At 42.6% G+C, this 21,154-nt stretch overlaps 1 protein-coding gene and 1 long non-coding RNA gene across 2 annotated transcripts in view; one reads left to right on the forward strand and one right to left on the reverse strand.

Annotated features, from left to right (window-relative positions):
- The first annotated feature begins 7,561 nt into the window (after positions 1-7,561).
- GINS3 (GINS complex subunit 3) lies at positions 7,562-15,447 on the forward strand. Its single transcript, XM_006148453.3, has 3 exons — positions 7,562-8,191; positions 11,001-11,234; positions 13,119-15,447. The coding sequence occupies exons 1-3, from the start codon at positions 8,006-8,008 to the stop codon at positions 13,347-13,349; spliced, it is 651 nt and encodes a 216-aa protein (XP_006148515.1). The 5' UTR covers positions 7,562-8,005; the 3' UTR covers positions 13,350-15,447.
- LOC102472389 (uncharacterized) overlaps positions 13,819-21,154 on the reverse strand; it is a 23,465-nt gene continuing 16,129 nt past the window's right edge. Inside the window, exon 4 of the long non-coding RNA XR_001370384.1 lies at positions 13,819-13,887. This is a non-coding gene — a long non-coding RNA (uncharacterized LOC102472389). The remainder of the gene's footprint in view (positions 13,888-21,154) is intronic.

The following is a 21,154-nucleotide window of genomic DNA, read 5'->3' on the forward strand; positions in this document are numbered from 1 at the left end:
CTGATGAAGACCGTGGGAAGAATCTAAAATTGGTACTACCCACACATAAGGTCGCATCGTGCCTATCAATTTATTTTGATCTCATGGAAGGCGTTTAGGATCTGTGCTCAAGAAATAGCTCAACTAAAAGAACATTGAAATTATGTAAAAATGAACTCATTAACCTTACATAATAAGATTCTAAACCTAGTACTGTAATTTTAAAAGAAATAAAAAAATCTTTAAAAATTTTTATCTCATAAGATAAAGTCTACATGAATTTTTTTGCAGGAAAGAGTTGAATTGGAGAACAATAATTTATCACCTTCTAGTATATTTAGTAACTTGAACTGCAGTGGGAACATGTGTAGCCGGGTCTAGACCAAAGAAGATAATTATTTAACTAATGTCCATTTTAATGCTTGCCATGTACAGTGCAGGCATTATCCGAGGTGCTGAGGATACAAGAGTGAACAAATATGCATACATAATGAGAATAAATATGCATACATAATGAGAACAAATATGCATAAACAATGAGAAACAGTTATAGAGCCCTTAAGGGCCAGTCCTGAGCTCAATGTTCTGTATCTATTGGCTCATTTGTTTCACTGTCATCACAACTTTGTGAGCTGCTACATCATTCCCATTCTGCAGATACAGAAGCTTCCTAGAGGTAACTCACATGAGACCACAAACACCATTAAATGGTGAAAACTATACTCTTCTCACACCTGTTGGGTTTGGAAGTGGCATAGCAATCGAGTAGAGGTAGCTGCTAGAAATGTTTCATAGGTGGGGGAAAAAATTTTTAAATGTATTCACTCAAAGGCCAGCTTCATAGCCTAGTGGGTAAAAGAACTAAATCCCAGAAGGCCTAGTGCATGGTTCAAATCCCAGCCTGGCAACCTGAAAAACATGCTAGGTGCATGTGCCTGCCTGCCTAAAATCTTGACAGAATGGAGAAATGGGATTGCAGTTTGAGCACTCTCCTTGGGGAGCAGGGATACTTTCTCCCTCTCCCTCTTTCTATCTCTGTCTCTGTCTGGTGAGCACACATGCCCTCTAGTAATATAGTCACTCTATTTGTTTAAGCATTCCTTTTTTTTTTTTAATTTTTTTTTTTTAACTTTTAGTTTTGCTGTAGAGTGTGTGCACTCACCAGAAAAAGAGAGAGAAAGTGAGAAATCACCCTCCAGGGGAGATGGCCACGCCACAGTCCCTTCTCTCCTTCTCTTCCATTGTCCTCTTATGATTCTGGGCACGCACACACACACACGTGCCCCGTATGCTTTTTAAGCCGCCAGGTCCAGGACTCGGACTGTTAATGTGTGATCCAGCCTCCTTAACCACCATGCCACCAGCTCACCAAGCATTTCATTTTTACACTTGGTGTAAAGGTAAAATTCAGTACATTTCTATCAAAACTTCAACAAAATCAAAATTAGTAGGGCCCAATCAATGAGCTTTTATCATAGATAAAACAAGCTCATGGATCTAGAAAATTATAATGTGACAGCCTGGATCTTAGCAAACAGTTTTAACTACTTTAATTTGGTGTTTTCAGTGTTCCAACACTACCTTTTGTAACTGTTGAAATAGCTGTATACCACCTGTAATATTGTTTTCTTAAAACTGACTCATTGTTTTCCACTTGATGTTTTAAAGATTTAATCACTACTATAAATAAAGAGCCCCAAATTCATTCAACAAACGTCTGAAATGCCTAACAAACACTATGCAGTAGAGACACAGCAGTGCAAAACAGACTAAAAAGAATCCCTGCCCTCATAGAGCTAATGTTCTTGGAGGGATGACAGACAACAAACACAATAAATAAGTCAAATATAAAGTTTATTAGGGAGTGAATAGATGGGATTGGGGAGGGGAGTTGTCTTTAGCCCATTTCGTGCTATTGTGACAGAATACCATAGACTAGGTAATTTATAAAGAACAAAAATACATTCACTCACAGTTCTGGAGACTGAGAAGTCCAAGATCACGTTCACTGTATCTAATAAGGACCTTTTTGCTGCATCTTCACTTGGCAGAAGAGTAAAGAGAGACAGAGCCCACTCCTGCAAGCCTTTTTCTTTTATTTTTTTAAGAGGTTTTTGCCTTAGGGCACATGCACTTGCCAGAGAGAGATAGAGACCGGGAGACAGAAAATGAGAAATGCCCCCCCCCCAAGGGGGGATGACCATGCCACAATCCCTTCTCTTCTCTTCCCTTCTCCTCCTAGAATCTTGGGTACACACACACATGCAGCCAGCATGATTTTCAAGTCACTGGGTCTGGGACTCAAATCACGGTCACCCATGTGGGAGTCCAGTGATGTAATGGCTACGCCATCTGCTGATCCCACAAGCCTTTTTTATAGCAGCATTAATCTATCTTTGAGAGCAGAGCCCTCATGATCTAAACTCCTCCCATTAGGCCCCACTTCCCAGCACTGTTACACTGGGGATTACTCTAGTCCATTCTGTTGCTAATATCTGAGTCTGAGTGACTTACAAAAACACAGGTTTACGGGCTGGCAGGTGGCATGGTGCTCAAGGGCACTGGACTCCTACATGTCTGACTGTGGTTCAAGTCCCAGACCTGGAGGCCTGCTCTCTCACTACCCCTCACTTGTCCCTCTCTGGTCAAATTTAAATAAATAAATAAATAAATAAATAAATAAAGTTAAATAAAATAATTCTTTTTTTAAAAGAAGTAGTATTTGGGCTGTATTGCAACATGGTGGAGGCAAGAGTTTGTGTATCTCTGCTCTGATCTCAATTCCCTCTCCTTATAAACTCACCAGTCAGTCCCTGCCCTAATGACCTTAGTCCTAATCTCCTCCCAAAGGCACCACCTTTCAATACCATAGTTGGATTAAGTTTTCACCCTATTAATCCCATCATGAATTTTGAGAGAACATGGAAACAATAGCAAGATTTAAGTTTCTAACACATGAATCTGGGCAAACACATTCAAACTACAGCAGAAGGATATCAAGTGAAAAGAAGAGTTAACATTTTAGAGAGGGTGACCGACCAGGGAAGGCTTCTTAGAGACACTGACTTTTGAGTAAAGACCTGAAAGGGACCAGCCATGGGGAAATCCAAGAGAAAGGCAATCCAAGTAGTGGGAACAGAGAGTACAGAGGCCTGAGGAGCTAGCGTGCCTGGGATGTTCAAGACTAGACAGAGAGGTGATGCAAAACCCCAAGTAAGAGATGATGGTGGCTGGGATCAGAGTGACAAGAAGTGGTCAGGTCCCAAAAGTGTGAGGGTAGGGACCAGCAGGTGGCATCATGGTTATGTCACTGGACTCCCACGTAGTCAACCATGGCTCAAATCCTGGACCCTGCAGCTTAAAACTCACACCCAGCACGTGTGCGTGTGTGCCCAAAATCCCGAGAGGAGAATAGAGGAGAAGGGACTGAGGAGCAGCCATCCCCCTGGGGGGTGATTTCTCACTTTCTGTCTTTCTGTTTCTCTGGCGAGCACATGCCCTATAGCAAAAAATCTAAAGAAAAAAATGTGAAGGGAGAGCCAACATTTGCTAAAGGGCTAGTTGTAGAGTGTTAGGGTCTGTGGAAGGGAACCATAGAAAACCTCAGAACTTTTAACCTGAGCACACAACTGGAAACATGAAGTTCAATACATTTTTATTTTCTTCCTCCCATAGGCCCTCCCCACCCCCCGGATTTAGATTTCTGTTCCTTGCATCACAACCTCATCATCAATGAAAGAAATGTAGGAAATGCTGGTATTTAAAACAGAGGTGAAGCTGCTTTGGGTTTTGCTTATCTAAAGCCTGTGTGCTTTTCTGAGGCTGTGACTTCTAAGGGCGTCATAAAAGGAGTGCACCACCTGTTCACCACAACACTCACGCTGTGTTCTAACATACTACAGTCCTAGGAGACTAGATAATTCGGCTCATCATTCTGGAGGCTGGGAATACAAGAGTCTGGCAAAGGTCTTCACACTGCATTGTCTCATTGTGGCAGGACAAGCAAACACAACAGAGAGAGTGTGGGGGCTGAACTTACTCTTTTATCAGGAGCCCACCTCGGTGATAACTCACTCACTCTCTTGAAAATGGCATGAATCCATTAACTAATAATCTCTTAAATCCCGCCCCCCCCCTCCCCATTCAATGAACACTTTTGATTTGGGCATTAGGTTTCAAACATATGAACTTTGAGGGACATAGTGAAATCACATAGTTGTGTAATTCTGGTGCATTGGTTGGTTGGCTGGATGTTAAGGGACACAGTTTTCTCAGTGAAAAGAAACATCCCTGGTTCTTATGAAGTAAGTTATAAACTGATCTATACTTGATAAACCATGTGCTACTTTTGTCAAATGAATTGATGCAATTTAGCATCACAAACTCAAATTTTCACTAATTTTATTCTTTCTGATTTATTTCTTTGTTTATTAGTTCAAGGAGCAGAGAGATGAAATAGGGTAACAACATATAAGCGATGAATGATATTTCCATGGTGAGCCAAGAAAGCAATTTGATTTTATCTTAACTGCTGGCCCGTTACTTTACTATTAAATAACATTTTTTTTTTTAGTTTAGAGACAATATTCTCTCTTGATACAAAAAATAATGCCTTTCTTTGACATCAATAAACCATTAAGCATCTATAACTGTTTCAAAAATAACTTACTCCCCTTGGCAGTAAATAACCTGCTTTGCCTTCAATTAGACAAACTAATTTATGTATTTATCCCAGATTATATATAGTACCATACATATCCATTTTGTTAGAGAAATTCTAAGCTATCACTGGAGATTACGTTTACTTTTAAAATGCAGTGTGTAGCAAGCTAGAAACACTTAAAATATGATAAGGGGGAAAAAATCTTCACATAACTACCTCTAAATAGATGCCTCCTAACTCTAAAGCTTTTAGGCTGGTTTCTCCACAAGCGGCAGACTGGCCTGTCTAGTAGCTCTAAACTTAGTTTGTCCCAAACTGAACTCATCCTTTGCCTCAAATTGCCGCTATTCTTGTAATCCGTACATACATAGATATCAATGACATCTCTGTCTTCCTGGTCAGGTTAAACTTGAATCTTGGAACGCTCTCTATATCTCACTTCTTATATCCAATTAGTTGCCAAGTATTTCCCACTGAACAGCTCTAGGCTGGCTTCCAGCATCTAATCTCTTCCTTTTTCATCCAAGTCATAGAATTCCTATCTTCATTTTTTTTTCTCTAGTTTTTGCCATAGGGCGTGTACACTTGCTGGAGAGAGACAGAGAGAGAGAGAGAGAGAGAGAGAGAGAAAGAAATCACCGTCTAGGGGATGGCCATGCTATAATCCCTTATTCTCCTGGGATTTGGAGTGTGCATGCAAATGCACCAGGTTTGATTTTCAAGCTGCTGAATCTTGGCCTCAAACTGCAGTGGGCAATGTGTGAATCCAGTGTCTTAACTGGATTAAATAAAAATTATTTATTTAGGGTCCAGCAGATGGCTTAGTGGTTACGTTGCTGAACTTGTACATGGCCGACCACAGTTAGAGTCCTGAATCCGGTGGCTTGAAAAATCACATCGGGTACATGTGCATGCCCAAGATTCAGAAAGAGAATGGAGAAGAGATCGAGGTGGGGCCATCCCCCCAGGGGGTGATTTCTCACTTTCCCTCTCACTGTCTCTGTCTCTCTCCAGTGAATGCACATGCCCTAAGGCAAAAAACTCTTTAAAGATTATTTAAATTTATTATTATTATTATTATTTTAATTTGACCAGAGAGAGAGAAAGTGAGAAAGCAAGCCACCAGGTCTGGGAGTCAAACTGCAGTTAACCATGTGAGCCCAGCATCCCAACACCATGCTGCCTGCTGACCCCTAGAATTCCATTCTTAAAGGTCACATTTATATAGTTGCTCAAAAACCTTACCATTTTGGGCCAACCATGTGGCATAGTGGTTAAGGCTGCTGGATCCCACATGGCTATCTAAACAATTCAAGTCTCAGACCCAACAGCTTGAAGAACACACAGGGCGTGTGTGCACACATGCCCACAATCCCGAGAAGAAAATGGGGGAGAAGAGACTGTGCGTGGTCATCCCCCTCGGTGGGTACTTTCTCACTTTCTCTCCTTCTTTCTCAGGCCAGTACATATACCCTATAGCAAAGGGGAAAAAAATGACCATTTTCCTCCCATTTGCTATGGTAGAGAAAGAAATCACCCTCTAGGGGGGATGGCCATGCTATAATCCCTTATTCTCCTGGGATTTGGAGTGTGCATGCAAATGCACCAGGTTTGATTTTCAAGCTGCTGAATCTTGGCCTCGAACTGCAGAGGGCCATGTGTGAATCCAGTGTCTTAACTGGATTAAATAAAAATTATTTATTTAGGGTCCAGCAGATGTATATTTATTATACATATTATACATATTATAGCTTAATTCCCCAAGGCTTTCCAACAATTCAGTCCTGCTGTCCTTAGTGTACCTGTTTTTTGTTTCTTGGGTTTTTTTTTTTTTTTTGAGAGAGGTTTTTGCTATAGGGCACGTGTTCTCACCAGACAGACAGAGACATAGAGACAGAAAGCGAGAAGTCACCCCCCAGGGGGGATGGTCACACCACAATCCCTTCTCCTCCATTCTCCTCTCAGGATCTTGGGCACGCACACACACGCGCCCAGCGTGAGTTCTAAGCCACCGGGTCCAGGATGCGAACCGTGGTTTCAACTAGGTGGGAGCCCAGCGACATAGCCATTACGCTAACTGCTGGTTCCCTAGTGTACCTGTTTTGATTGTCCTCAGAAGTTTGTTGACAGAGGTGATTGATGACACAGTGGTCAATGGCATTTGAAGTTTTATTACTCAGATTGTAAGAGAAGGGGTCATGTCAGCCAGAGAGGTTCACCTGGGGAAGTAGCAGGGTCAGTCAGGAGGGAGATGGAGGGAGGAGAGAGCCTGGCCCAGAGCCCTTATTGTGTTTTCTGTGGGAAGCTGGGTGAAGCAATGGCAGACAGATGTGGGGGGTTTTTTTGAGAGTTTTTTGCTATAGGGCGCTGGCACGCTCCCCAGAAAGACAGACAGAAAGTGAGAAATCAGCCCCCAGGGGGAATGACCATGCCACAATCCCTTCTCCTCCATTCTCCTCTCGGGATAGTGGGCACAGATGCACACATGCCCGGCGTGAGTTTAAGCCACAGGGTCCAGGCCTCGAACCACAGTGGACTACATCCGAGTCCAGCGATGTAGCCATAAAGCCAACTGCTGGTCCCCCAACACAGATGAGTTTTAAGCTAGACTGGGACTGAAGAGTATGGATACTATTGGCAGGTACTGGGATACAGGGGTGATCATTAGCTGTCTGGTACTTAGGCTGGGCTGAATACCACAGTGATTTGGTGCAGGGGAAATGTTGGCGTGTGGTAGACAGAAGTGTAGGGATCTAGGCTGGGATTGGTTTGTTTATGAAAGGCATATTTGCAGGCAAGTTGTCTGTTATTTCTAGACATTAGTTAACTATGGAGGAACAAAACCCCAAGATGTCAAAGTGTTGACGACGGAAAGGTTAGATTTGATCAGGCCTGGGGTGGAAGGCACACAACGCTTTTATTTCAAGTCTCCTAACATGTTGCAAAGTGTTTTCAATTTCATATAAAGACTTTAAGGACCACACGAACGCAACGCAGTGTAAATTATTCAATCCTACAGTTTCAATGGATAGTCCAGTTTCCACCCACACCAGGCTACACGCGCCAAGGGAAGAAAACTTCCGGTGGGCCGAGCCACAGCTCCCCAACACAGCGGCCTCGCTGGCCTTAATCGATTGCTTCTGCCTGGGCAGTGCGCGTGACGCGGTGGTCCCGCCCCGATCTACTGCTTCTGTCTGGCCCGGTCTCCAAGGCGGGAAAGAAGTTTCAATACGGCCAGAGAGCCGCAGCGACCGGCCCAACCCTAACTATCTTGCGCTGCCTTCTCCTCCTCATTTTACACCCCGGACTCCCTGAAATTACCAGAACCACGCGAGTGGAAGCATAGAATCTCAAGTCGCCGCCATGTCCGAAGCTTATTTCCGGGTGGAGTCGGGCGCGCTGGGGCCTGAGGAGAACTTTCTTTCTTTGGACGACATCCTGATGTCCCACGAGAAGCTCCCGGTGCGCACAGAGACCCCCATTCCCCGCCTCGGCACTTTCTTCCTGGAGCGGAGTGCAGGCCCCGAGGGCGACAACGCGATTCCTCAGGTAAGCTGTTGGCGCGGTTTCCTGCCCTGTAAGACTACGACTCCCGGCGGGCCTCGCGGCGGGGAGGACGCCTTCTCGCGAGCGCGCTGCCCTCTGGGATTTGTAGTTGGGGGCCGTAGGGCTTGATAGGCTGGGGCTTCCGTTTGCGAGCGTCGGCTGGCAGAGCGGTTGGCCCCAGACGTCGTGTTCGCCACGTGTGCGGACACTACATTTGTCCTAGGTCGTCAGGCTCCCTCCAATATTGATTTCATGTTTTAAACTGTCCAAATTCATCATGCCACTGTTCGTTGAATGCTTAAAGACAAGCTCTGAGTATTTCAGGATCAGTGTTGTGCCAAAACAGCTTTGAGTTCCGTGAGAGCCGTGCTAGGTCCAAGAACTGCAGATGGCTAGATTCATTCTTGCATAATGATAACGGTATCGGCACCTGTGTACTGAGGGCGCACTAGTGTCAGCGTGCACATAAGCAGACCGGAGACCGGAAAGGTGGGGTAACTTGCCAGGGTCCCACCGTAACAATATATAACCGTGCCGGGTTTCCTCCACCTTCGATATTGTACTCTTAGGAAGGAAGTCGTGATACACAGTCACAGGGAGGGAGTGGGGAGTCATGCCCCACTCCTTGGAGGGCAGTGTAGACTCTACATTATTTGGAATTCTTCTGTGTGGGAGGTTTATGTAGGAGGATTTTTATGACATTTCATTTTACTCATAGATAGAGGACTATTCAGATTTTCTATTTTTGTGTCAGCTTTAGTTTGTTGGTTTTTAACCAAAACTTTGATCATTTTGTCTAAATTTTTGGATGTATTGACATAATGCTCAGAATATTCTTTTAATGTCTCTTTTACTGTCAGTATGATTATAGTGTTCTGATTTTTTTTTTCTTTTTTTTAGAGAGACTTTTGCTATAAGGCATGTGCACTGGCCAGAGGGACAGAAAGTGAGAAATCACTCCCCAGGGGGATGGCCACACCACAATCATTTTTCCTCTATTCTCCTCTCAGGATTTTGGTCACACATGCATACACACTTGGCGTGAGTTTTAAGCCTCCAGGTCTGGGACTCAAGCCACAGTCGACTATGTGAGAGTCCAGCAATGTAACCGTTATACCATCTGCTGGTCCTAGTTTTTCTTTGTTTAATTGTCAGAGGTTACATATGCTTGTGAAAGAAACAGAGAGAGAGAAAATCTCTCAATGGTGTGTAGTCATGCTGCAATCTCTTCCCCATTTCTCCCTACCCTCAGGATTTGGGGCACGTGTGCCCAAAGTGTTTTTCAAGCCACCAGGGCTAGGATTTGAACCAAGGTCAGCCATGTGAAATGGCTCCCATATCCATTAGGCTAGGGGCTGGCCCAATTCTATTAGTCTTTTAAAAGATCTAATTTAGGAGGCCAGCAGATGGCATAATGGTTACATTGCTTGACTCCTACATGGCCGACTATGGTTTGAATCCCAAAGCTGGCGGCTTGAAACTCATGCCAGGTGTGTGTGTGTCCGAGATCCGAGGAGGAGAATGGAGGAGAAGAGATTGCCATGTAGCCATCCCTTCTAGGGGGTGATTTCTCACTTTTTGTCTCTCTGTCTCACCATTGAGTATATGCACCTTATAGCCAAAAGTCTTTAAAGAAAGAAAAAGAAAAAAAAGGGGGGGGGCTTTGCAATTCTCACTTTTCTAGCTTTATTTTCTTTAATTAAGTTGTTAATTAGTTCTTCCTTCTATTTCATTGGTACTTAATTTTCTCTTATTTATATCCCCCATATACACATTTTGAGATGAGTACCCAGGTTGTTGATTTTTCTTGCGTCTCTTAGGCTTGTTTTTATATTTTCTCTCCTTGCTTTAGTCTGGATATTTTCTACTGACCTTTATTCCAATTCATGATCCTCTCTTCATATCTGTCAAATCTAACATGTAAGTCTGTTTAAATTAATCTCTTGACTTCTTAGGTTCAATGATTAGATCTTTCAATTATGGAATTTCCACTTGATTTTTTTAATTTGTTTTGAAGTTGGTGCCTAATTACTGTGATAGCCGATGCCAAGTTATGAGTTTACTTCTCTTCCTTCTTTTGCACATCTTGCCTCTCATGTGCTAACTGCTTTGGCAGCCTTAAACTGAGTATTTGTCTCTCTAGTCCTATGAAGTTTGCCAGAATCTCTGCTTACACACCCTAACGCTGCTCCCACCTTTTGCAACAGTTCTTCCTTGTGAGAATTTTATCCCTTTGTTGCTTCCTTCAATCCAGTACCTTTGATTTTTTAAGAGATTTCTCTTCGTTTCTAGTCCATCATAACCACCCCATCTTGTTTTCCAATTCTGTTGAGACTTTTTAAAATTTGGAGAGGCATTTATCTTCTCTGTCCTCTCGAATGCTGTGAAGTGGGATGGGGAGGAGTGCCATCTGAGCTGAGGCTGATCCTGTTTTTCTTTCTATTCCCCCAGTACTGAGGATGGTGCTTAGCACAGAGTAGACACTCAGGAAGTATATATGAGAGATAGTTACAGAATGTTCAGAGAAGGTAGAAATGTTTATTATAGCTCTGAAGTGTCTGCAGGTGGTCAGTTTTTATTTATCTTAGTTAGAAAACGTCCCCTAATACTACATTTTTGTTGTTCTCTACCTTGTTTTTGTTGTGTAAATCAATTTTCTCTCTCATTCCATCATGACATAAAACCACACGGTTCATCCGAAGTCACAACCAGGTTGTCTGTTTACTCAGGTGATGTGCACTTCCATTTTTGTCACAAGCATTTGCTGGATTAATAATCTGTCTTTAAAAGTCTGTATTCCTGTCTGATGCAGGGCTCGAAGCTTGAACTCCCCTTGTGGCTGGCCAAAGGACTTTTTGACAACAAGCGACGGATCCTTTCTGTGGAACTGCCCAAGATCTACCAAGAGGGCTGGAGGACCGTGTTCCGTGCAGACGCCAATGTGGTGGACCTCCACAAAATGGGGCCACATTTCTATGGGTTTGGCTCCCAACTCCTGCATTTTGACAGTCCTGAGAATGCAGATATTTCCCAGTCTCTGCTGCAGGCAAGTAATTGGTGGAAAGCCTGTGTTGCTACCCACGTCTTAGGAGCCAGCTGTGGCAGCTACCAGACGTCACTTTTACCCAGGGCAGTGTATGATTTATAAACTTGGCTGTTATTCCAGGTTGGCCTATAATCACACTGTGCTTGCCAGTTTTATATTTCAAAAACTATGATTTGTCTGTTGCTCTTCACATTTGCTTGCAGAGAGTCAAAGTCTAGGACATGAGAAAAAAGGTGATGGTGAATTTCAAATGACAAGCACTTAGATTCATAGTGCCATCCTAGTCCCAGGCCTGGTCTGGGGGCTCCTGTTGGAAAAACCTGGGTTATTTGGTTGGTTGTTCCCGTCCCTTGTTCTGAGTTAAGACTGGGCTCTCCCATGAACTAGCTGTGTGACTTGAGCAAGCTCCTTGACCTCTCTAGGCATCAGTTTTTCCCCTGTAGGATGGAGATAATAATAGGGTCAAAATTATCTTGTTCTGATAAAATGATGTGCTACTATTTAATAAACAGAAACTGTTATTATTTTCTACAGATGAAACAACACTACACATATATTACCATCCTTTACATTATAGCCTTATTTTAACTTTTCATAATTATGTTTTATTCTGTTAACATTGAAAGAGACCATTCTGTCCAACCCTGGGACATAAAAAGCCAAAAGACTTTTCCCTGCAGCTTTATAAAAAGTATTGGCGCAGGACCAGCAGTTGGCGTAATGGCTACATCGCTGGACTCCTATGTAGTCGACTGCGGTTTGAGTCCCAGACCCAGTGACTTAAACTCACACCGGGCATGTGTGTGTGTGTGCCCAAGATCCCGAGAGGAGAATGGAGGATAAGGGATTGTGGCATGGCCAACCCCCTGGCAGGGGTGAGTTCTCGCTTTCTGTCTCTCTGTCTTTCTGGCAAGCGCACACACCCTATAGCAAAAACCTCTCAAAAGCGGGGTGGGGGGGTGTCCTCGAGATATATGTTGGAATCAACCCCCCCACCCCTGTTTTTATTTTTTGTAAGGTTTTTGCAATAGGGTGCATGTGTTCACCAGAGAGAGAGAGACAGAGAGAGGGAACATGAAAAATCCCCCCCCAGGGAGATGGCCACACTGCAATCCATTCTCCTCCATTCTCCTCTTGAGATTTTGGGGACATATGCACATGTGCCTGGTGAGATTTTCAAGCTGCCAAGTCTGGGCCTCGTACCGTGGTTGGACATGTAGGAGTCCAGCGCTTTAACCACCATTCCACCTGCGGGCTCTGAATCCTGCCTCTTTTAAGTGAGTTGTACATTTTCTTTTTCCATCACTTCCTCAAAGAGCTTCAAACTAATGATACTTGCCGTTAGGATGACTCTACCGTGAGACAGGTGAAGCCACTATAGTGGTGGCTTGTCACTTGTGCTCACAGTCCGACTGTAAAATGGCACCCCTGGATACTGTGTATCTCCATCATACACTCAGACCAAAACAAAACAAACAAAACAGAAAACACGGTATTCAATTAAATCAAGAGTTTTTCCTGGTTGAAAACTGCATGTGGCTGCAGTACTTTATTACCTTTGTCACTAATAACAATAAGAGGAAATGCTTTTCCAAGAGCTTGCTAAGGACCCATTTACTAGATGCTGTATACATTACTTCTCTGGTTTTCACAACAACCATTGGATTTATCCTGATAATTCATTTCAGAGACAAGGAAATCAAGGCTTGACAATGCAAAATAACTTACTTGAGTGACTGAGGGGACTCGGAGCTCCTGACTAAATCTTGAAATCAGATTCTTTCCTTTCATGCTGTTTAAATGTTTTACGATCAAAATAAATCTGGCTTTATGGGCTATGGCCATGAGATCAACCCTGACTTCTCTTATTCCCTCATTCTTCAGACATTTATTGGACGTTTTCGCCGCATCATGGACTCCTCCCAGAATGCTTACAATGAGGACACCTCAGCACTGGTAGCCAGGCTAGATGAGATGGAAAGGGACTTATTTCAAACAGGGCAAAAAGGACTGAATGACTTCCAGTGTTGGGAGAAGGGACAGGCTTCTCAGATCACAGCGTCCAGCCTTGTTCAGAATTACAAGAAAAGAAAACTCTCTGACATGGAAAACTGAAGGCTGGGAGAATGCAGAATCACGCCTGTTGATGTATCCCTTTTAGGTCCTTGAAAGGAGCTGGTTGACCTTGTCATAACCAGAATCATGCCCCATTTCATGGCTTATTTCAGCAGCAGTCTCAGGAGTGGTACCATCTAGCTGGGAATGGATGGTTGTGCTGGAGGATGTCCTCAACCCTGTGAGTCTACCAGGACTATCCCACTCTGCTGACACACAGCCTAGGCCTTACTATCCAGAACCCATAGCGGAGGAGGAATCAGGGAAATAAGAATCATTGATGAATACATCGCAGCAGAGCTGAAACAGAGGTTCCTGTGTCTGGGAGTCTGGACAACCTCAGTTGTCCATTTTCATTAGCTGCAAAGGACAGGCACAAATTGGATCATCTTCACCTTCACAAAAGGCTCTCTTGAGTTTATGTACCTCATCTTCCTGTGGTTGTACAACAGACAGCATCCCCATGATGCAGGCCTGACTGGTCAATATCTCCTGCCACTCGCTTGTGGGGAGTTATTCCAATTTCCAAAAACAGTTCCTAAGTGTGTGGGGAGAAAAAGGAGAGGCAGATGAATAGTATGGCTTTGACTAAGAAGACATTGCTTTCACATTCTGTAATCTGGACTTTATGAGATGGAATTCATGAAACTGTGGTCAGCCTAGGGTGGAAATCGTTCAACATAGCTTCTTTTTGTCTGAGATCCATAGAATACCCGCACACTCACTCCATTCCCTGTCTAGAAAAGCTGTCAGGGAGTCGTGTGGAACTGCAAAGTAGTTATTAAGGGGTGTTAACCAGCCATTATTACATCTGGAAATCGACACTTGAGCTTGTGGGTTGTGAAGATCTGTGTCTGAGAAACTCCACATGGCAGATAAAAGCCAGCTAGAGACCTTGATTATATATTTCCTCGTCAGTAAAGTTTGCAGCATTATTGCAGGATCCCAGCCATTTACAGAAAAAAATGTTTAAGCAAACAAAACTTCACCTGGAGATCGAGGAGGCTGCCTCAGGCTGAGTAGGAGTCAGCATTTCCTGGGACCCGTTGGACTATGTGAAAGGCTGTTCACCCCACACCACTGCTCCCCACCTCCGATACTCCACACTAAAGAAAAATGTCTTTGTTGTTGGAAATTGTGGAGCGATTTGGGTATCCAGATGGTGCAGATATCAATACAAACTTAGAATGACAGAAATGCTTTTAAAATGGCTGTTTGAAGATGGAACTGGTGTTTTTATCACTCGATTTTAGTGCTAGATAATGAGTGGCTTGGCACGTATATACGTTTTGTACAAGTTCTAGTTCTGTAACTCTGGTACTGCAGATGATTGGCAGAGCTATCGGAATTTTGTCTTTGGTCGTATTTGACCATAATTCCCAAATAAATCCATGTTTTAGCAATCAGTATTTTGTTCATATAATATGCATAAATATGAGTACATTCTCTGTAGGAAACTACTGTGTCCTTGAAACGTGAGACTTCTGTTTCTTCCATAGCACCTGGACATAGCCGAAGCCCCGAAAACAATTCAGAGTGAGAAAAGCACATTACTTACGTTTGGCATTACTGTTTTCACAGATAGCTTTGTATTAGGTTGTCAGAAAAATCATGACACATTTTTGCATAGAGAAACAAAACAATGTCATGGCTTTTCTGACAACTCAATATTTAAAGTTAATCCTAAATTTTTTTTCTCTTAAAAAAAAAAATGTCTGCAGGGACCACATACTAGAGCTATATGTATGTGGACCTACCTTCAAATCATTTGCAGGATCTGGCCTCCACCTCCACATGTCCGTGGTGTCACTGGGCCCAGGCCCAAGCGACCACCATTTCTTTTCCAGATTAATAAGGTTAACTCCTAATTGCCTCCCTGCCTTCACCTCCACCCCATGTTCATAGCAGCCAATGTAGTCTTGTTCAAAAACATCAGCTCTCGGGTCCAGATAGCTGGTGCAGTGGTAAAACATGATGCTCTGTGAGGGTGACCCACGTGGAAAGGTTCCAGGTTTACGTCTGTAAAGCCCCCTGGCCATGCCAGGCATGCATGCCCATGATTCAGAGCTGTTTGGGGGTGGGAGTGGATGATGGCATCAGGACCCTGTTGGTGGTTATCTCTCCTACTCAGAAGAAATAAATAAATTAATTTTTCTTTAAAAAAAGAGTCTGAAAGAAAAGAGATTAGATCTTGTCAACTCTGCTGAAAACCCTCCCAGCTCGGAAGAAAAAGCCCACATAGTCATCCCAGCACCATTTGTCAGAAAGTCTTGGGATCAGCAGGTGGCCTGGCGGTTGGGTCACTGGACTCTCACATGGCTATTTGCAAACCTGGCAGCTTGCTTTCTTGCTTTCTCTCTTTGTCCCTGGTGAGCACATGTGCCCTATAGCAAATTTAATAAAATGAAATAATTCTCAAGTCTATCTTTACACAGTGATCTGCTACTGGATTTTCTTACTGTGTCTATAGTAGAAGTCATGTGTTTTTAATTTTACATAAAAATTCCACCTCCCTAAGAAAATTCTGAGTACCATATAGAGCATCTGAAGTTTCTCACTGGACCTGAGAAATTTCTAGAATCCTATAACTGAAATAATAAAATGAATGCTGAAATACTGAATGATTCAACCCCACAGAAGTCAGTTTCTAAGTCAATATTCTTCTCTTCCATCTTCCTCAAAGCAACTCCTGGATACTTTTTTATCTTTACGCGTGGAACAATTGTTTTTATGTGAAGATATGTCTTTGACCTTGGCAAAAAGAAAATAACTGCTGAGATCATATGTATGTTTCATATATAGCAGATATTTTTTGTGTTCAAGAGAAAAATCTCTTTAAAATACTTTAATGGAACAGAATGTAAGACAGATGCTTACTCATAACAATTACTCTAAGAATTTTAATTTCAATATCCCTTATCTAGTAAAGATAAGTAAATTTTTAATATTGACTACTCATAGAAACTATTTATAAAGGACATTTAAAGGGCCCTAAACCTAAAGAAAGGTGTGCTGGGGCCACACAGTGACCCTGTGTAAAACTTGATCCTCCGTGAGGCTCATCCACATTGGAAGGTTCCAGGTTCGTGTCTAGAGACCTCCCTAGGTTCACTGGGCATATGTGATCCAGGTCTGGCTTAAGCTAGGGATAGATTGTAGCAATGAGACCTTGTTTGGGCTGCTATATCCCTCCGCTTCCACCACTTCCCTGTTTCTTTCACTTACAGAGTAAGTAAAAATTTTAAAAATGAGAAAGGTACCAAAAGTTGGAATCATGTTGCAGCTCTTGATATTACCCTTTTGAATGAGCAGCAGTAAATCTCCCAGTCTTCATAGTAGTGGCTAAAATATTTAGTACAGTGAATCAAGGACTAGTCAGAAAATGTAGTCTGACTGAGAGCAGTGACTGAAACAGGTAATGGGCTCAGCCTCTTTTGTTTGAACTCATTTCATTGATTTTTCTAGGTCCCAGCCTTTCTGCCTGTTTAAACAAAGGAAACACAGTGCAACGAGACACTACTTGTGTGCCAAGCATCCCACTCTGGGATACAGTCGTTCTCCTTCCTGGCTACCCTGTCCTGTTGCCTGCTTTGTGGTCTAGAGAAAGGTACAAATGTCTGCTTTTCAGTGTCACATCAATGAAAGGGGCATCATTCATTGAGCTTTATGTTTGGAAGTAAGCTTAGATTTATGGAATAATTGTAAAGATAGTATATAGGGTTTCCATATCTTCTCCTCCCAGCCTTCCTTTAACATCTTATATAATTCTGGAATAGTTATCAAAACTTAAGATGCTAAATTGGCATGACACTATTAACTAAGCCACGGGCTGTTTGCAGATTCTACCAGATCTTCCACCAGTGTCCTTTTCCTGTTCCGGAGTCCAATCCCAAATCCCATGTTGCACTTAGGAACCATGGTTTGAGCATTCTCCTCAAATTCAGGTGTTGCAACCTGGTTGTATCGAAAAGTATTAAGAGGAAACTTAAAGCATTGTGGTGTCAAAAGGTGGGGCCTTGGGAACCAGCAGTTAGCGTAATGGCTATGTCGCTGGACTCCCACGTAGTCGACCGCGGTTCGCATCTCGGACCCGGTGGCTTAAATCTCACGCCGGGCGCGTGTGCGTGCGTGCCCAAGATCCCGAGAGGAGAATGGAGGAGAAGGGATTGCGGCGTGACCATCCCCCCTGGGGGGTGATTTCTCGCTTTCTGTCTCTATGTCTCTCTCTGTCTGTCTGGCGAGCGCACGCGCCCTATAGCGAAAACCTCTCCAAAAAAAAAAAAAAGGTGGGGCCTTTGGGGGTGATAAGGTGATTAGGGTGGGGCCCCCATGATTGAATCCTGGTAAGTTCATAAAGAAGGAAAAGGAGACAGATTCACAGACAGCCATTCTACTCTGCTCTGGCCCTTGTGATGCAATACCTCGGTACTCTGCAAGACCTCCACCAGAGTTGGCCTCTGGACCTTGGACCTCCAAACTGAACGCAGTAAGATTCTATTTTTATAAATTACCCAGACTCTGGTATTTTCTGTTATTAGCAATGGAATGAACCAGAGCAGGGAGCAATCACTATTTAAAAATAGAGCATCAAGCTCTTCATTAATTCTAGAAGTTCTAGGAAATTTCATAATATGGGAGTAGGTAGCCAGAGCCAACTAAAAGCCTATTGGAGAGTGCATAGGAGCAAGCTGCTAGCGAACTCAAGAAGGGAGGTTATATTGGCTTGTCACTTAACAATTTTGCTTGTACTAAGTTCTCCCTTATACTTGCTTCTGACAGAAAAAGGTTTCTGCTTTAATTTGCAACTTTAAACATTCTATCTCTGATAACAGTAACTTAATTTTCTCCCCCTTTCTCTTCTGGCTCACTCTAGCTCATTTTCTTTGTGTCTAAATGAGTTTAAAGTGAGCACAACTTGGTATACCAACATTATTAACAAGTGTCAGCACCACTCTGAAAATAGTGCCTGGGAACTGCCAGTGTTTCAGAATTCATCAGGGAGCACATTGAACCAGCTCATCCTGCAGACATCCTCTACCCATGGCTAACTACAAAAAAAAAATAATAAAGGCAACTCAGAGTTCTATATAACATTGTCTGCTCCTGTATCACCCTTGACAGAGAAGTTTACCTTATTCCCACATGGTTTGCAGTGTCTCCCTTTGTACAACTAAATTTCTTCCCGGGGGACATTTTCTTTACTTTGGACATGGAAGCAAATGAGTAGCTAAGGGGCATAGATTCAAGTGCAACAAATGATGCTGTGATGTCTTTAGGGAAAAGTGTGGTGGGGATTTGTTTTGAGGCTTGAAGAAAGACCAGAGATAGAAACCACTATTAAAAGCTATTATCATCAGAGTCATTGGAGGGGAGAGATGACAATGGTTGTTCCCTGAGAGAGGCCTTATCTTAATGGGACCAAGAGGCCTGGCACTCAGCTATCTATTTGGTTCATAAGCAGAGCATTTTTTAAACTTTCAAAGGACACTGTCATTTTCTAATTTAGCATGTCATGTTCACTCTTACTTCCTTACCCAAGAGTCCAGGTAAATATTAAGTAATATGCTTCTTTGCAAACAGCTGAGCAGTTCAAGGAAGTATTTTCTCAGGTTTTAAGCCAGCTCAGGTCTTAATCAACATTTCAGATGATCCTACCAGCTGAATTTGTAGATCCTTTGCAAGATTTCTTAGGGGAGGAGGAAGCCATAGAACATGATACATCATGTTTTTATGGCCAGCAGTTAAAATCAAGTTCCCCATTTTTAAAGACATTTTTCAAAAGAAAGCAATAAAAATGTAAAACCTCTCTCCATTTTGAAAGACTATTACTTCTATAGACCATTATGATTTACAGACTTTTTTGCTATTTCAAATAAAACAAAGGAACCAAAGAAAAACAATATGTTCCATGCCTGTGAGTAGTTGTCCAGAGAACAGTGCTTAGTTGAGTTAAATGGAGACAAATATATCAGCCTGCTTAATTATAGCTCAAGCATACCTAATTCTTCCACGTCCACACATGTGGCAAGGTCCCTCGAGGACCCACATTGTAAAGCAAACCTTACAGGAGAGAGGTTCTGTCCTCAGGCCCCTGAGATGATCATTAACTCTGAGAAGTCAAAAAGAATGAATGTCCAGATAACCGGATGATGATGTAGAGTATGGAGAGTTCTTTATCAAATCTCCCTAAACTGGTAGCTGCTACTCTGGCTGAGAAACTATCACCTAGAGCTGAAGGGGCTCCTAAGGATTAACTAGTCCAGGCTGTTTAAAATACTTGGTATGTTTTATATTTGCTATATACAAGAGAATTTATGTAACATATCTGTCTGTTACAAAGTGCTACAATACAACAAATACCCATGAACCTGCACTCAGTTAAGTTCTAGGACATGCTCATGCTCATTACTCTGTCTCCTGTGTACTGTGTTTTCTCTCACTCTCTTATTTATTTATTTTTTTTTGAGAGATTTTTTGCTATAGGGTGCATGTGCTGGCCAGAGAGACAGAGACAGAAAGCAAGAAATCACCCCCCAGGGAGGATGGCCATACCACAATCTTGTCTCCTCCATTATTCTCCTCTCAGGATCTTGGGCACATATGTATATGCACCCGGTGTGAGTTCTAAGCCTCCGAGTCTGAGACTCGAACCGCAATTGACTACATGGGAGTCCAGCGATGTAACTATTATGCCATCTGCTGGTCCTGCTCCTGTGTACTTTCCTCACCACCTTCCACTCCCAGAGTAACCACTGTCTTGGTTTTATATTTATTCTGCTGGGTTTTTATATATAATGACTATATTATTTTGGTTTGTTTTTGAACTTTTTAAAAATGATCCCTGCTGCATGCAGACTGTGGTACCATGGGTCTTTCACCCAATTTCATACAAACTTAAACCTCAAGTTGCAGTTCATTTTTATTGCCCTGTAATATTCTATTGTGGGAACATGCCACAACTCCCTAAGTAGCTTCTTATCAGTGGACATCTGGCTAGTTTCCAGTCCTTGTGATCCCAAGCGTTGTTGTGGTTCACATTCTTCCACACATCCCTCTGGAGTGAGTACCTAAGGTCTGCAAGTGCTCTACTTTACCAGCTAGTGTGCAATTGTTTCATACCACCCATTCTCCCATGACCCACATGGAAGAGTTTCCATTGTTAGAACTCTTAATGTTTTTTTGTTTTCTGGGTTTTTGTTTGTTTGTTTGTTTTTGCTAATTTTGTGGCTATTGGCTACCTCATTATGATCCTGATTTGCATTTCCTGAGTACTCAGTGGTTGAAATCTGTTATACATTCATTGGCCATTCATGTGTTCTCTTTCATGAAGTGTCTGTTTATGTGTTTTCCCCATTTCTCTACTGGGTTTATTTCTTACTGATTTATAGCTGCGTTTTATATGTTCTGCATACTAACCCTTTGTTAGTGATCTCTGTTGCAAAAAATCTCTCAGTTGGTAGCTTGGCTTTTATTCAGTAATTTTCTTTGGAGTATGTTTGATGAAAAGAAAAGTTCTTTATATATATATATATATATATATATGAAAGAGTAAATAGGCACAAAGAGGTAATGTGACTTCCTCAATGTGCCAGTGTTACTAATAATAGCCATTATTTCTTGAGAACTTGTTCTCTGCCAGGCATTATAACAATCACTTTACATACATGTTGTCTCATTTAATCTTCACAGTGGGTCTAAGAGATAAACTGCTGTTACTCTCCATTTTACAGAGAAAGAGAGACTCAGTGAGGTCAGGTGGCTGCCTATGGTCACACAGCAGCCAGCGCTGGGCCCTGTGGTGGAAC

Source organism: Tupaia chinensis, unplaced genomic scaffold, assembly GCF_000334495.1.
Source record: "Tupaia chinensis unplaced genomic scaffold, TupChi_1.0 Scaffold000235_1, whole genome shotgun sequence".
In the NCBI taxonomy this organism is placed as follows: domain Eukaryota; kingdom Metazoa; phylum Chordata; class Mammalia; order Scandentia; family Tupaiidae; genus Tupaia; species Tupaia belangeri.

Bases quoted from the DNA above. Each gene is read 5' to 3' on its own strand.
- GINS3 (XM_006148453.3), top strand. From the start codon at position 8,006: ATGTCCGAAGCTTATTTCCGGGTGGAGTCGGGCGCGCTGGGGCCTGAG. The intron at 8,192-11,000 runs GTAAGCTGTTGG...TGTCTGATGCAG, and splicing joins GCGACAACGCGATTCCTCAG to GGCTCGAAGCTTGAACTCCC. The intron at 11,235-13,118 runs GCAAGTAATTGG...CTCATTCTTCAG, and splicing joins TTTCCCAGTCTCTGCTGCAG to ACATTTATTGGACGTTTTCG.